The sequence below is a fragment of the Mobula birostris genome, chromosome 23 (assembly GCF_030028105.1).
Source record: "Mobula birostris isolate sMobBir1 chromosome 23, sMobBir1.hap1, whole genome shotgun sequence".
NCBI lineage: Eukaryota > Metazoa > Chordata > Chondrichthyes > Myliobatiformes > Myliobatidae > Mobula > Mobula birostris.
The window spans coordinates 41,979,879-41,993,416 of record NC_092392.1 but is presented as its reverse complement, the minus strand read 5'-3'; the positions used below and the strand labels follow the sequence as shown (position 1 = coordinate 41,993,416).

General features: G+C 39.7%; 1 protein-coding gene across 4 annotated transcripts in view; it reads left to right on the top strand.

The window, feature by feature from the left end:
• apaf1 (apoptotic peptidase activating factor 1) overlaps positions 1-13,538 on the top strand; it is a 230,212-nt gene that overhangs the window by 42,748 nt on the left and 173,926 nt on the right. For 3 of the 4 annotated variants that reach the window (XM_072241593.1, XM_072241592.1, XM_072241594.1), the window contains exon 7: positions 7,189-7,320. In XM_072241593.1, coding sequence (XP_072097694.1) covers positions 7,189-7,320 — 132 coding nt within the window. Of the gene's footprint in view, positions 1-7,188; positions 7,321-7,801; positions 9,174-13,538 lie in introns of those variants that run through there. The other variant, XM_072241595.1, reaches the window with a different exon arrangement.

Genomic DNA, 13,538 nt, shown 5'->3' with positions numbered 1-13,538 from the left:
TTCTGAAATTGTTTGAGTTTCAGGAAATATACCTTTTTATTGGAAGGTGACTCCATTAGACAGGTAGAGATGGTAGGTAACTACAGCCTTGTCTGTTTAGCATTGATTTTAGCAGCTTCCCTATGATCAACCCATTGGAGGCTGTGTCTGTGTCCTTGAACAGTTATCAACTGATCAAATCCAGTCAGCGTTGATTTGTGAAGGATAAGTTATGTCTGATCAGGCTCGGCAGTTTAGTATAGTGGATCTGGGAGCAGTTGTAGAAGGGATTTGCAAAAGTGTTACTCAAGTGATGACCAAAAGTGTCATTGAGTGGAATTAAAATTAACTTGATGATATGGATTGAAAATCGACTAGGAGAAAGGATAATAAACATGTACCCTAATTGACAGGATTGTGGTGCTACGTAGTAATCTGTTCTTGATCTGTGTGATGGAAAGCTGTGAAGGAAATAGTGGATTCAAGTCCTTGCACATAAATGCTCATAGGTTACAGTATTGAGTACAAAAGGTGTTTTCTGGATTTTATAAGAGTGAGAGAAGACTTCTATGTTTTGTGGGGGGGTCTTGGAAACTGACAGTGTTGATGTGGGCAAGATTTTTCATTCTGTGCAAGTATGTAGATCTAAGGTCGCTTAAGACACAGGAAAATAAAAATTTTCTCTCAGAATTGTGATGGAGGGACAGATGGATAGATTGTTGGTCATTATGAAGATGAGTGCTAACTGCTGTTTATCTGCAATACAATGTTCACAGTCTTACCATGATCTTGTTTAATGGTAGGGCAGGTTGGCTAAGTGGCCTGTTCTTACCCCTAATTTGCAATCTGATTTATAGCCAGAAATTTGCTGCAAAAGGAATGAAAGTCATTGCTCTGAACAAGAATTGTCTTAATTTATTTAATTTCTGTGATGTTTTGCCCTCCAGGCTGCTGGAAGGAGCATAGGACTTTCTGTGAACACCACAAACAGCTGTGAATGATATAGATTGAAAAGTTTTTATAATTATATAAAGCAGAAAAAGGTGGCTAAAATGAACATAGCTCCCCTGGAGGACGAGAAAGATAATTGATATTGGGCAATGAGAAAATGGTAGAGGCTTTGCATGGCTATTTTGTGTCAGTCTTCATGGTGGAGGACTTGTCTAACAGGCCAAAGAGAGATGTTATGGATGTGATGCAAGATGAGGACCTTGATACAATAGCTGTCACTAAAGAAGTAGTGCTGAGCAAACTTTGGGCCTGAAGTTAGACAAGTCCCCTGGTCCTGATGGAATGCATCCCAGGGTACTGAAAGAAATAGCAGAAGTTATACTAGAGGCTTTGGTGATAATTTACCAAAATTCTCTGGACTCTGGGCAGGTCCCATTGGATTGGAAGACAGCAAATGTCACGCCACTGTTCAAAAAAAGGGTGTAGGAAAAAGGCAGGCAACTATTGGCCAGTTAGTTTAATATCTGTAGTTGGGAAAATGCTTGAAGCTATCATTAAAGAAGAAATAGTGAGGCATCTGGGAAGAAGTAGATCCATCAGGCAGACCAACATGGGTTCAGCAAAGGCAAGTCCTGTTTGACAATCTTACTGGAGTTCTTTGAGTATATAATGAGTGCAGTGGATAGAGGGGAACAGATGGATGCTACTTACTTGGATTTCCAGAAGGTGTACGGTAAGGTGCCACATGAAAGACTTCCCATAAGATAAGGATGCATAGAGTTAGTTGGGAGTGATGTATTAGCATGGATAGAGAATTGGTTAACTAATAGAAAGCAGAGAGTTGGGATACATGGATGTTACTCTGGTTGGCAATCAGTGGTGAACGGTGTACTGCGGGGTTGGTGCTGGACCCACAACTGTTCACGATATAGATTAATGATCTAGAAGAGGGGACAGAGTAGTATCTCTAAGTTTGCTGATGATATTAAATTGAGTGGAAAAGCAAATTGTGCAGAAGATATGGAGAGTCTGCAGAGAGAGATAGATAGGTTAAGTGAGTGGGCAAGGGTCTGGTAGATGGTCTACAATATTGGTAAATGTGAGGTCATCCACTTTGGAAGGACAAGTGAAAGAGCAGATTATTATTTAAAAAGTGAAAAAATTGCAGCATGCTGCTGTGCAGAGGGACTTGGGAGTGCTTGTACATGAATCACAAAAGGTTGGTTTCTGGTGCAGCAGGCTATCAAGAAGGCAAATGGAATGTTGGCCTTCACTACTAGAGGGATTGAATTTAAGAGCAGGGAGATTATGCTGCAACTGTACAGGATAATGGTGAGGCTGCATCTGGAGTACTGCATGCAGTCCTGGCCTCCTTACTTGAGGAAGGAAATACTGACTTTGGAGGCAGTGCAGAGGAAGTTCAGGTTGATCCTGGAGATGAGAGGGTTACTGTGAGGAGAGATTGAATCGCCTGGGACTATACTCGCTGGAATTCAGAAAAATGAAAGGAGATCTTATAGAAACATATAAAATTATGAAAGGGGTAGATAAGATAGAGGTAGGAAAGTTTCCACTGGTAGGTGAGACTAGAACTAGGGGACATAGCCTCAAGATTTGGGGAAGTAGATTTGGAATGGAGATGAGGAACTGCTTTTCCCAGAGAGTGGTGAATCTGTGGAAATCTCTCCCCAATGAAACAGTGAAAGGCTACTTCAGTAAATATATCTAAGCCAAGGTTGGATAGATTTTTGCATAGTAGGGGAATTAAAGGTTATAGGGAAAAGGCAGGTGGGTAGAGATGAGTCCATGGCCAGATCAGCCATGAGCTTTTTGAATGGCAGAGCAGGCTTGACAGGCCAGATGACCTACTCCTGCTCCTATTTTTTATGTTCTTATATAAAACAGAAAATACTGGAAGCACTCAGCAGGACAGGTGACATTTGTGGAAAGAGAAGCAGAGTTAACGTGCCAGAACTGGAAGAAGAGAAAACAAATTAGTTGTTCTGAGGATGTTCACTGGAATGATTTTGGGAATGAAAAGCTTATCGTATGAAGAGTGATTGTTCTGGACCTTTATTCGCTGGAATTTAGAAGAATGAGGGTGGATCTCATTGAAATCTATCAAATGTTGAAAGGCCTAGTGGATGTGAAGAGGATGCTTCCCATGGTGGTGGAGAGGGCACAGCTTCAGAATAGAGGGCATCCATTTAGAATGGAAATGAAGAATTTCTTTAGCCGGGGATGGCAAATCTGTGAAATTTGTTGCCTGCCACAGGCAGCTGCGAAAGCAAAGTCATTGGGTGTATAAATGAAGGTTGGTAGGCTCATGATTAGTCAAAATGTGAAAGGTTACAGGGAGAAAGCAGGAGAATGGCATTAAGAGGGGAAATGGATCAGAGCTATTATGAAATGGTGGAGCAGACTTGATGGGCCAAATAGCCCAATTCTCCTATGTCTTATGGTCTTAGGGGATAAATGTAAGAGCACTTTGGTCAGCAGGTTGCTAGGGGTGGTTAGATGTTGATTGTTAAAAATTATGCAATACAGAACTCTATGACTATAAAGTCTGTGCTCTCGGAGAGAGGAAAGCTGAACCTACTTTGCAGATAGATGACTTGCAGCAGAAGTGGCCAGATCTGATCCAGAGAAAGTAAGCTAATTGAAGTTTTAGTATTGAAGGTTGATTATAAGCCTGGATGGAATGTGATGCTATTCCTCAAGCGCCGGGCCTCATTACGGCAGTATGGCAGATCGGAATGGGAGTGGGATGGGGAAGTAAAGTGGCAGGTGACAAGATTCTTGTAGTAGACCTAGCAGATTAAATGCAGGTGATCCACAGAGCAGCCTGGCCTGCTGCATTCACCAGCAACTTTGATGTGTGTTACTTGAATTTTCAGCATCTGCAGAATTCCTGTTGTCCACAGAGCAGTTACTCAGTCTTGCAGATGAAGCCACATTGTGATCTCTGATTGTGGCACAATAGATTTCAAGAAGTGCAAGTGAATTGTTGCTTCACCTGAATAGATTGGGGCACCAGATAATGAAAGGGGAAATTTAAAAAAGGACAATTGTGCTTCTTCTATGGTTGCATATTAAAATGCAAAAACACGAGGATGATTGTGGTGGTGGGCAGTGGTTGCTGGGGACAGAAGAATAATCCAGGGAATCACAAAGGAATCAGTTCCTAGAAATATTGTAAGTGAAGGTTTGACAGGGTGAGGGGGGGAGCGGAATGATGTGTTTGGTGATGGAATCGTGTTGGACCTGGGACAGTTTTGCAAAGGACAATCTATGGAATGCAGAGACTGCTGAGGTAGAAAGTGTGGTCGAGGGGAGCTCTGACTTTGCTCTGTCCAGCAGGAGAGAGGATGAGAGCAGAGGTGATGACGCATTCCCCACCTCCCTTACTTCAAACAAGCTTGGTTTTCTCTGTTTCCCAGTTTCCACAATGGGCCTTTGATCTGAGAAGTTAACTCAAAATAGGAAAGAAGGATTCTATTCAAACAGAAGGAAAGTATGAGATGTAGAGCAAATTAAATGTACAAACATAGCTTAATTAACTGCAGTTAATTGGTTGCGGGGTGGAGATGTAAGGTGCTCCTTCCCTCCACTAGCTTGCAGGTCACCCTTGGGCAGGGTGTAACACTGGTTTAGTCCCACCCAGTCAGGGTCCCATGAAGCCATGAGCGCGGGTGGCGAATGATCGTATGAGCAGCTGGAGCACATCACATGTCCTGTTTATGAAACTGACACCAGGCAGACAATCTCTGAAGAGTATTGATAATAGCTGGGGTCACCCGTCTTACAAAGACACTGCTGAGAAGAAGGCGATGGCAAACCACTTCTGAAGAAAAATTTGCCAAGACCAATCATGGTCATGGAGATAGAAAAGAATAAGCAGGTTAAGGACAGATGGAAGACCATGATCACCACATCGTATGACACACCACGTAATGATAATGGTGGTGACAGAAGTTAAAATCTGATCAATGTGACTTCACATTTCTAATAATTTTCAATGCTGTAGAGACTTGAGGTAGTAACAAGCTTAGTATTTGTCTAAAAATACTTGAACAGAAATACCTTGGTGGTGAGGTAAGCAATGTTATTTTATTATATAAAAAAGGTGCATGATTGGAACTTTTGGATCCTTACGTTTACTGATGGTGTTGCCCTCAGATTTCACAGACTTCATGTCATATTTTAAAACAAGTTCTGAGCCATTATCTCAAGAACTTTAGAATTCAGAAGGAATTAGACGCCATTGCATTGAATTCAGTGTTTATGCACCGAACCTCTTGAAAGGGATGTAATAAGAAATCACTGGAATTACCACAATGGAGATTAAATCACATACATGCATATGTAGGAAGAAATGCGCATCAGCATTCTGTGTTCTCCAGAGTAGAATTCCAAGGCTTCACAACCTTTTGAATGAAATGCTACTTACCATTCTTATTTGAGGCTGATTCCCCCAACCTCATCATTAATCTTCACTTCTAGAATTTCTGGACACTCTCAGCATTTGTCCTTCTGACCTTTCCTAGAATTTTATATATTTGAATGAGATAGTCCCTCGTTTTAAACCAGAGAAGTCAGATCAATAAATCTGCATTTTGAAAGTAAAGAGCTGTGAAGCGGCAAAGCACTGTCAGACTATTAATCAGACACTTTGAATGAGCCACAAATTTTTGTATTTAAGCAGTGAAGTATCCAAAGCCATAGACTTTAGTAAACTCTGCAACTACTCTTCTATCTTCCTAGTTGACTATGGCAGTAAAATAGATTGCTTTGAAAACAAGAAACAATATTGAGTAAGGTTAATCAGAAGCAAGAGAAAATCTGCAGTTGCTGGAAATCCAAGCAACGCACACAAAATGCTGGAGGAACTCAGCAGGCCAGGCAGCATCTATGGTTGCATCCACTGCTGAATTTGTTTCAAGGATGATAGGTTCAGATTTCTGTTGAAGGAATAATAGGAAGAGTTTATGGAAGTGAACAGTGCTAAACTGTGGGTAGCTGTTGAGGTTGAGTTTGTAATGTTTAAAAGGTATTTATAAAGTATTTGACCAATAGTTTTGCTAAAATTGGTACTTCTGCCCGTGCATCATATCTGAGTCTATGTTCTAGACTCCTACATGAGTGTGGGCAAATGCAGGAGAGTCAAATCTCTGCACAGATGATCACTGCTATTGTGGTCCATTGTTGGTGTACAGTTATGGAGCATGAACTTATGCTGGGTAATCAGCCTACTACTGAACCTGTGTTAGGTGAGAAGAGATGGTGATGTTGCAACTCCAGTGGAAAAAACAAAAGGGAGGATTTAAATATTATGAACAATTTTTAACTTAAATAGTTTATTTTCCCACTGCTGCCTGTAAGGAGTTTGTATATTCTCCTCGTAACCACAGGGGTTTCCTCTTGGTGCTCTAGTTTCCAACCACAACCCAAAGGTGTACCGGTTGGTAGCTTAATTGGTCATTGTAAATTATCACATGATTAGGCTATGGTTAAATTGGGTATTGCTGGGTGGCACGCTCAAGAGGTCAAAAGAGCCTATTTGGCACTGTATCTGAGTAAAGAAATAAAATTAAGTTTTTTTTGTTCACTTTTATGCTCCAAATTTTTCATTTTTTTAATTAATGCATTTAATAGTCTTGAACATTTTTGGATGCGTGGGAGAAATTTAAAAAATATTTTGGCATTTGACAGTTTTGACAGCTGATTCAACCTTGAGGGGTTATGACTTTGACTGTCAAAGTATTTCTTTCAAACTGGTAAGATTCTGTCCTGCTTGGAGCCTTGCTGATTAACGATTTTCTTTATGCTGGATCTCATTACATGTGCAAATGGAACAAGCAGGTGGGTGATGGGGGGTGGGGCAATTTTGCAGGAGATCTCATGCGATTTAAAACTAAGAATTAAACAATGCCACGTAATTGCAGGAACATGGAAGTAGAGTTACAATCCTTTGCAACCATGGGCATGATCAGAGAATAGTCTGTTACTTCTGTGTTTTTGTAAGGGCTTCATTGAGAACTGCAGCCCATACAAGGATGAAGTTGTACCTCACCATTAGATACCACTCTTTGCAGATGCAAGTGAAAAATGAGTAGAGAATAACCCACTGGGAATGATTTGCATTTATCTCTGAAGATGTTGAATCATTTTGGTTGTCAGTGAAGTGTTGCTAGTTAGCATTACTAATTAGATAAGTCAAACCTGAATACTGATTAAACTTTTTAACATGTTTTGCAGGGAATCAATTTCACATTTCTGTGCAAAGTGGTTTGAGCAATGACAAGGGTCTAGAGATACTGGCACGTTTTGCTAACATGAAGGCCTCCTGTTTGCCAGAGGAAGCACACAGCATAGTGCAGGAATGCAAAGGTAAGTTTCTAATGGAATATGGCAGCAAACTAAATTGTGTAACAAATCAGGAATCTCATTGAATAGAATTGGAGTAAAGTTATAATCAAGAAGAGATTTTTTTTTATATAGTACAGTGGTTAAAAGAGAAGAGTTACCTGCATTGTTGGGTTGTTACTTTGCTTGTTGCTGCAGTACTTAGTTTTGCCACTGAATGGCAGTGCAACACATAAAATTTCAGTTGGGATCTTGATGAATTGTAATATATTCTTACTTTCTACACAGCACTTGTGCATCCCAAGTTCAGTATAATATGTGCAATAATATTTAAGCTATTGTGCATCACAAGGATCTTGGATGCAGTCGTGTGATTTAAATCGCTCATGGATGACATGTTCTTGCCTATTATGTATATGAAGAACTGTGTTGGTTTTAACATTGAGTTACATATATCATTCATGGTTGCATTCTAATTTTGGAAAATGATTTTTTCTGATGACAGGTTTGATGGATGTTGAGACCCAAGAACATAAATTTAGTTTGTGATTTGAATATGTTTCATAGGGGAATATAGTTTCATGGATTTTTCATAGTGACTCATCCCCATTTATTATACATAAATGTCATCATTGTAAGACTTATTTCTTTATCATGCAAATGCTTATTGCTTCCTTTATTAATAAATTGATAAATTCAGGATGCCATCAACCCAATGTATGTTGATTCATACTTTACCTTTAAGGTGAGGGTCATAGCTTAAAAAATAAACTTTTGAATAAACTTGTAAATTGTTTTCTTAAAATTAGCTAGACTTTGTAGTCTTTAAGAGAAAGGTACCCAGATTTCTATTTTACTTGGGACAGTAAAATGTTCCTATTCTTACGAAATAGCCCTCCTTCCAACTTGTGTCTGGGCAGCTATGAGTGAAATGATCGAAATATTTCAGTAATACACACTGTGTGCTGGAGGAGCTCAGCAGGTCAGGCAGCATGAATGGATGGGATTAACCAGTCGACGTTTCGGACCGAAGCACTCCTGATGAAGGGTCTCGGCTGGAAATGTCGACTGCTTATTCCCATCCATAGATGCTGCCTGACCTGCTGAGCTCCTCCAACACATTATGTGGATTTCCAGGCATCTGCAGTACCTCTTGTGTCTAAAATATTTCAGAAATTTTATCTGTGGCAGATACTTCATATCTGTTCATTTCAGGGTTAGACTTAAACAAAAAAGACCTTTTCTGTCACATTCTTTTACTGAAGTTGAATCACTCCAGCTTAGTTGAGCTACCTGTAAACCAAGAACAATTAGAACTTGTGGCTTCTAAAGGAAGCAATCCTTTACTTAACTGAAAAAGTTATATTGGCCTGAAATTTGTGAAAGTAACAATGGGGAAATTGCTGGTGCCTACAGTCTTCACTGAGAAGAACATCTGGAAATTTCTCATGGGCAATTAAGCTTGGAATCCACCAAATGGTGTCGGTGACAACCATCTCTTCTATCAGGTGCACTGTTGTTTTAAATAAAGATAAAAATGTTATGTCTTCTATTATGAGTGACTGATCTTCGAGTGGCTTGCGTAATCTTTATTTCTCCTGACCATCTATCTAGCCCAATATAAAGTGATGAAGACTATCATTCTCATTTTTAAAAAATCAATCAATTTTTAAATTTTATTGAAAGCTTGTGAATATTTTTGTTTCTGTCTTAATCCACTATGTATTTCCAATTTTCGGTTTTCTGTGAAATTAGACCATAAGACATAGGAGCATTTATACCATTTGGCCCATCGAGTCTGCTGTACTGTTCCATCATGTCTGCTTTAATGTATGATTAACCCAATCACATCTGTGCTGGTACACTTGAGATCAATGCCAAGAATAAAGCATTTGGAAGAAGAAAGCAGTGTTGGTTCTTTATTTCTTAACATTAAATAGTTCAGTAACTTCGCAAGTGCCGCATATGAAGTTGATGTCTATATTATGACTGCAGTGTTCAGTCATTACCAACTAGGTTGTTTATTACGTTACTACAATTTAGTGAGTAGCTGTGTGAGTTGTACTCCTCACTTCTTTTCTGCTGCTTTGCTGTAGGCAGAAATTGTTCATTCTGATTCTGTTCCTCCTCCCCGTTACCTGCCACGGTGAAAGATACAACACATTCCCTATAAATAGTTCCAAATTCAAAGTGACATTGTATTTGAGGAAATCTATGCTCTGGAGCCAGCTAAAACTTTTGGAGTAGCTTTAATTGAGGTCAGTGAAACATTGCTTTCTGTAGTAAAATCTGGGCCAATATGTTTTATGTAATGTCCCTGTCTTTGTGTTAGTTCCTAACAAACTAGTGGATAGTTTACTTCTAATCAACACTGACTAGGTTTTCTTATTTCAACAATTCTCATGCAAATTTTCTGTCTGTCACAGTTTGAACTTGTATAGGGATAAGCACTGCAGTGTTTATGTTTGAAAGGGAGAGTGCCAGGACACGGAGGGCTGGGTGTGGGAAGAACTGAACAGGGAGTCATTGCAGAAAGTCGGGGGAGAGGAGGAAGATGCGAATAGTGGTGGGATTATGTTGGATAACCTGCAGCTCTACCAGCCTGGTCCCCTACATTCAGTACTCATAATGTGGCCTTGACATTGAGTAAGCAAGCATTGTTTAGGTGCCTGTAATTCTGTCAGGCTTCCAGTTGTGTGTCATTTCCACTTCCACACCAGCCTTTCTCCCTGTTTTCTGTTTATATTTCCAGTATCTGCATTTTTAGGTATAATTTCATTTAGTGCTTTTACAGTTAGTATAAGGTATTAGCTTTCAACCATTTAGCTAGGCCATTTGCAACATATCTACCTGCCTCCTCTTGTGCAAATAGTGTCGTTTCCTCAAATGGACTCATTCATTCAAACCTGGCAATAGTTTTTGTCTATAAACATTGCAGCAAAGGGATTTGAATTGCAAAGCATGTTTCTTCTTTTCTGTATTTTCTCTCCGACTTTATCTGATAACAATTAATTAGAATTGTTTGAGTTTGAGTCCAAGGGCTCCAGGACTTCTAACTGTGAGCAATCTGATGTCATTCTTATTTTCGCTTGCATATGTTGCAGGAATCCTCCAAGGGGACCAGAACCTTGCCGCCTGGTTTGGAGGTTTACATGCTTCAATGACTTGGAGAGCTGGAGTGAAGGCCTTGTGCTTTGGCTCTTGGTAGGGTCACCCAAGCCAATCAGGGCAAAGGGTAGAGGCTAGACTAAGTGGTCCACCATTCCTCCAGGTTTGGGGGTTCATCTCAGGGCTAACACCCTGACCGGTCAAAAAACAATTGTTATGGAAACAGCAATGAAGAATTCTTTTCTACATTCGGGTGGAGGACCTTCATTGCTGCCCTAAACAACAACAGTGTAATGGGCAGTAAGTAAATAATTAAGGACGAAGAAATGCCAGTATCACTGAACTGAAAAACAGAAGCAAGTAGTATGTGAGAAACTTCACTATCATGTATTATTTAATTGAGAGCCACATTGTTAAACACAATAAAAATAGTGTATTGACACAGTTCCATAATTTTGTTCATTTGACTTTTCTCAAACTGCTGTAAACTGGAGCACTGAGGTTCCTGTGCATCGCTTATCTGGCCTGTTCTGACAGATGGTGTTGCAGCAACTTAGCATGCTGTATGTGCAGATGGCAGTGTATAGCTTCAGGTACCTATTTCATGGAGAAATATAGAACAAAGTGTACCTCTCCTGCAGGTTTAGGAATTTCTTGTGCCATAAACTTGAAGGCTGTGGTCTTAACTGTCATTGGTAAGGCAATAAAGATTGTTAATTTCTTTTTTGGATCGTGTCGGAAATCTAAGCTGTCATTTCCTTTGTCAAGGTCATATATATTCACCTGTCTTCTTCTCATGGCAGCAGGTTGGATAGCACAGAGATCCTTCTGTTTTGTTGTGAGGTGTCAACCTAGATTTTGTGCTTTAATCTCTAAAGCGGGAGTATAACTTGTCCATCTGTGCTGATCACCCCATCCTTGACTAAGCTGTTCCACTGTGAACATGATCTGTTATGAGTCAGCATGACGCTTTCAGATCAGGTCATGCATGGCACATACCTCCGCTGCACTGCTCAGGTGTGTTTCTGGGGCACAGGGGTTAGCGACCCTTGTGCCTGTTCTATCGCTGAGCAGCAGTGAACCATCTGACTGGCCTATCAGAGTTCTCTTTGGGAACTAGCTGACTTGATCAGCATTTCTGATCTGGCTATTGTTCACGATTGCACTTAATAAAAAAAATTGCAATGGACCAATACCATTATACAAGGGGTCCATTGTCCCCAGGTTGGAAACCCTTGGTCTAAAGTCAGGCTTGGACTACTGACTTGTACGACTTCCTGTTTTACTAAAACACACTCACATTGTTACCCTGAGGATGCCCATCCACAGTCTCTTACTCTGCTAAGCAGTTGAATCTTGAGGTGAATTTAAGGTTAATTATGACCATCCAGTGTTCTGAACATCTTTCCCCACTTCATTGCATTGTTTTAACCTATAGGCTCTCTTCTTGGATAAGAATCTCTGCAATTGTTTGCTTCTGTGATTTTTGAAATATTTAACTGATAATTGCTCGGTTTAAAATATTTGATGATGCTGCAGGCATTCGATCAAGAAATTAATTTAAAATAGTGACATATTTGTTAACCAGCTTTATTCTGACCTTGGAGTCTAGCTATGTCAAAACTTCTGGCACTTTGAGTTGCCATTACATAATCTCCTATGTCTGTCTTTCTCAGATTACTGAACACCAGAGTTTTGGCCTTCAGAATTTTTTTTCTGTGTGTTAATATAACCATTTTTGGCTTGGATAGGTTGTTACCATTTGTTCATATTCCAGTTCCTTTAAATAGAAATACTCCTGCACTAATCATGAAAGTGCTTGGCTAGCAATGTTGAATTGTGAGGCTGAATATGATTTATTTACTCACATTTGTTCACTTCAATCTTTGGATTATTTGTCAGTTTGAGTAGATTCCCTGCTTCCTGTATCAACTGTTTTTAAGCTTTAAGCCTAAGAAGCTCAGATGTCATAAATCATTTTTGTAAGGCTGGAGTTCTTACAAATGTATAAAAAACTCGTGCAATAACGTGTAACTTTTCAAATAGCCTTAGTCTGACTGTCATTCACTAATACCAAAAATCTAATTGTTGCAAAGTATGGTTCACATGCTTTTCCCACCCTCTTTTCCAATCTTCTCTTGTTTCTAAAGACAATGACTCTTTGCTGAAATACAGTTCAGGAGCTGAAGATTCAAATACTGAGATGCGATTGTCGCTGACACTCTCACTTTAAAAATGAGCAAAAAGTCCTGATGACATTGGGAAATAGTGGCAAGGTAAAGTTGCTGAGTTCAATTACGTAGAGGATTTGAATTAGAAGCATGTATGACATAACTGCTTTAATGGATTACCAGTAAAACTCCAATAATCCAGCACCCGTGGGTGGTGCTGAACTGGCAGATTTTCCATGCCACTGAATGTTATCCCCATTAATATCCCAACAAACTTTTAATTCACCTTTTAATATTACACAAAAGTATTATAAGTTTTCTAGTGAGCCAGTTGAGTTTGAAAGCAGTGCTGGAACAGACCATGGTCTGTTTGAAGGGAACAATGGAAATGGGGCCCTTATGACGTTAAAGGGAGCAGTGAAAATGGGGCCTTGTGAGGTGATAAGGGAATGTGATAAACAGAGTTCAGTGACCCGGATGCTGAACCTCAGGATTTATGAACAACTGGATATCAGATTATCGGAGTTTTACTGTAGTCCTGGTAGACGCTTTTATGTAGTTTTAAAGAGGAGCATTGATCTTGTTCTGCTCTTCCGTTTTACATCATGCCCCAATGGTGATCTCTTTTGTGACCTATGGGATTACGCCAAAAAAACATCCATTTCTACCAAAAATATTCCCATTAAAAACACAAAGCTTCTTTCAAAGAGCTTTGTGGATGAGGTCCAAGTATTAAAGATCAGATGATAAGGAAATTTGAAATAAAAGGGGTAAGGTAAACCAAAATCATGAAGCTCTGAAATGGTTGAGAAGGTAAACTAGTGAACACCAGATGTTTGCATGAAATGTGAATAGGAAAGGAATGACTGTGGACTGCAGGAGATAATGTAGGATAATGAATGAGTTCAGAGTTCACCACAAATAGTACCATAGCAGAAGAAGGAGAATAATCTGAAATCTCAT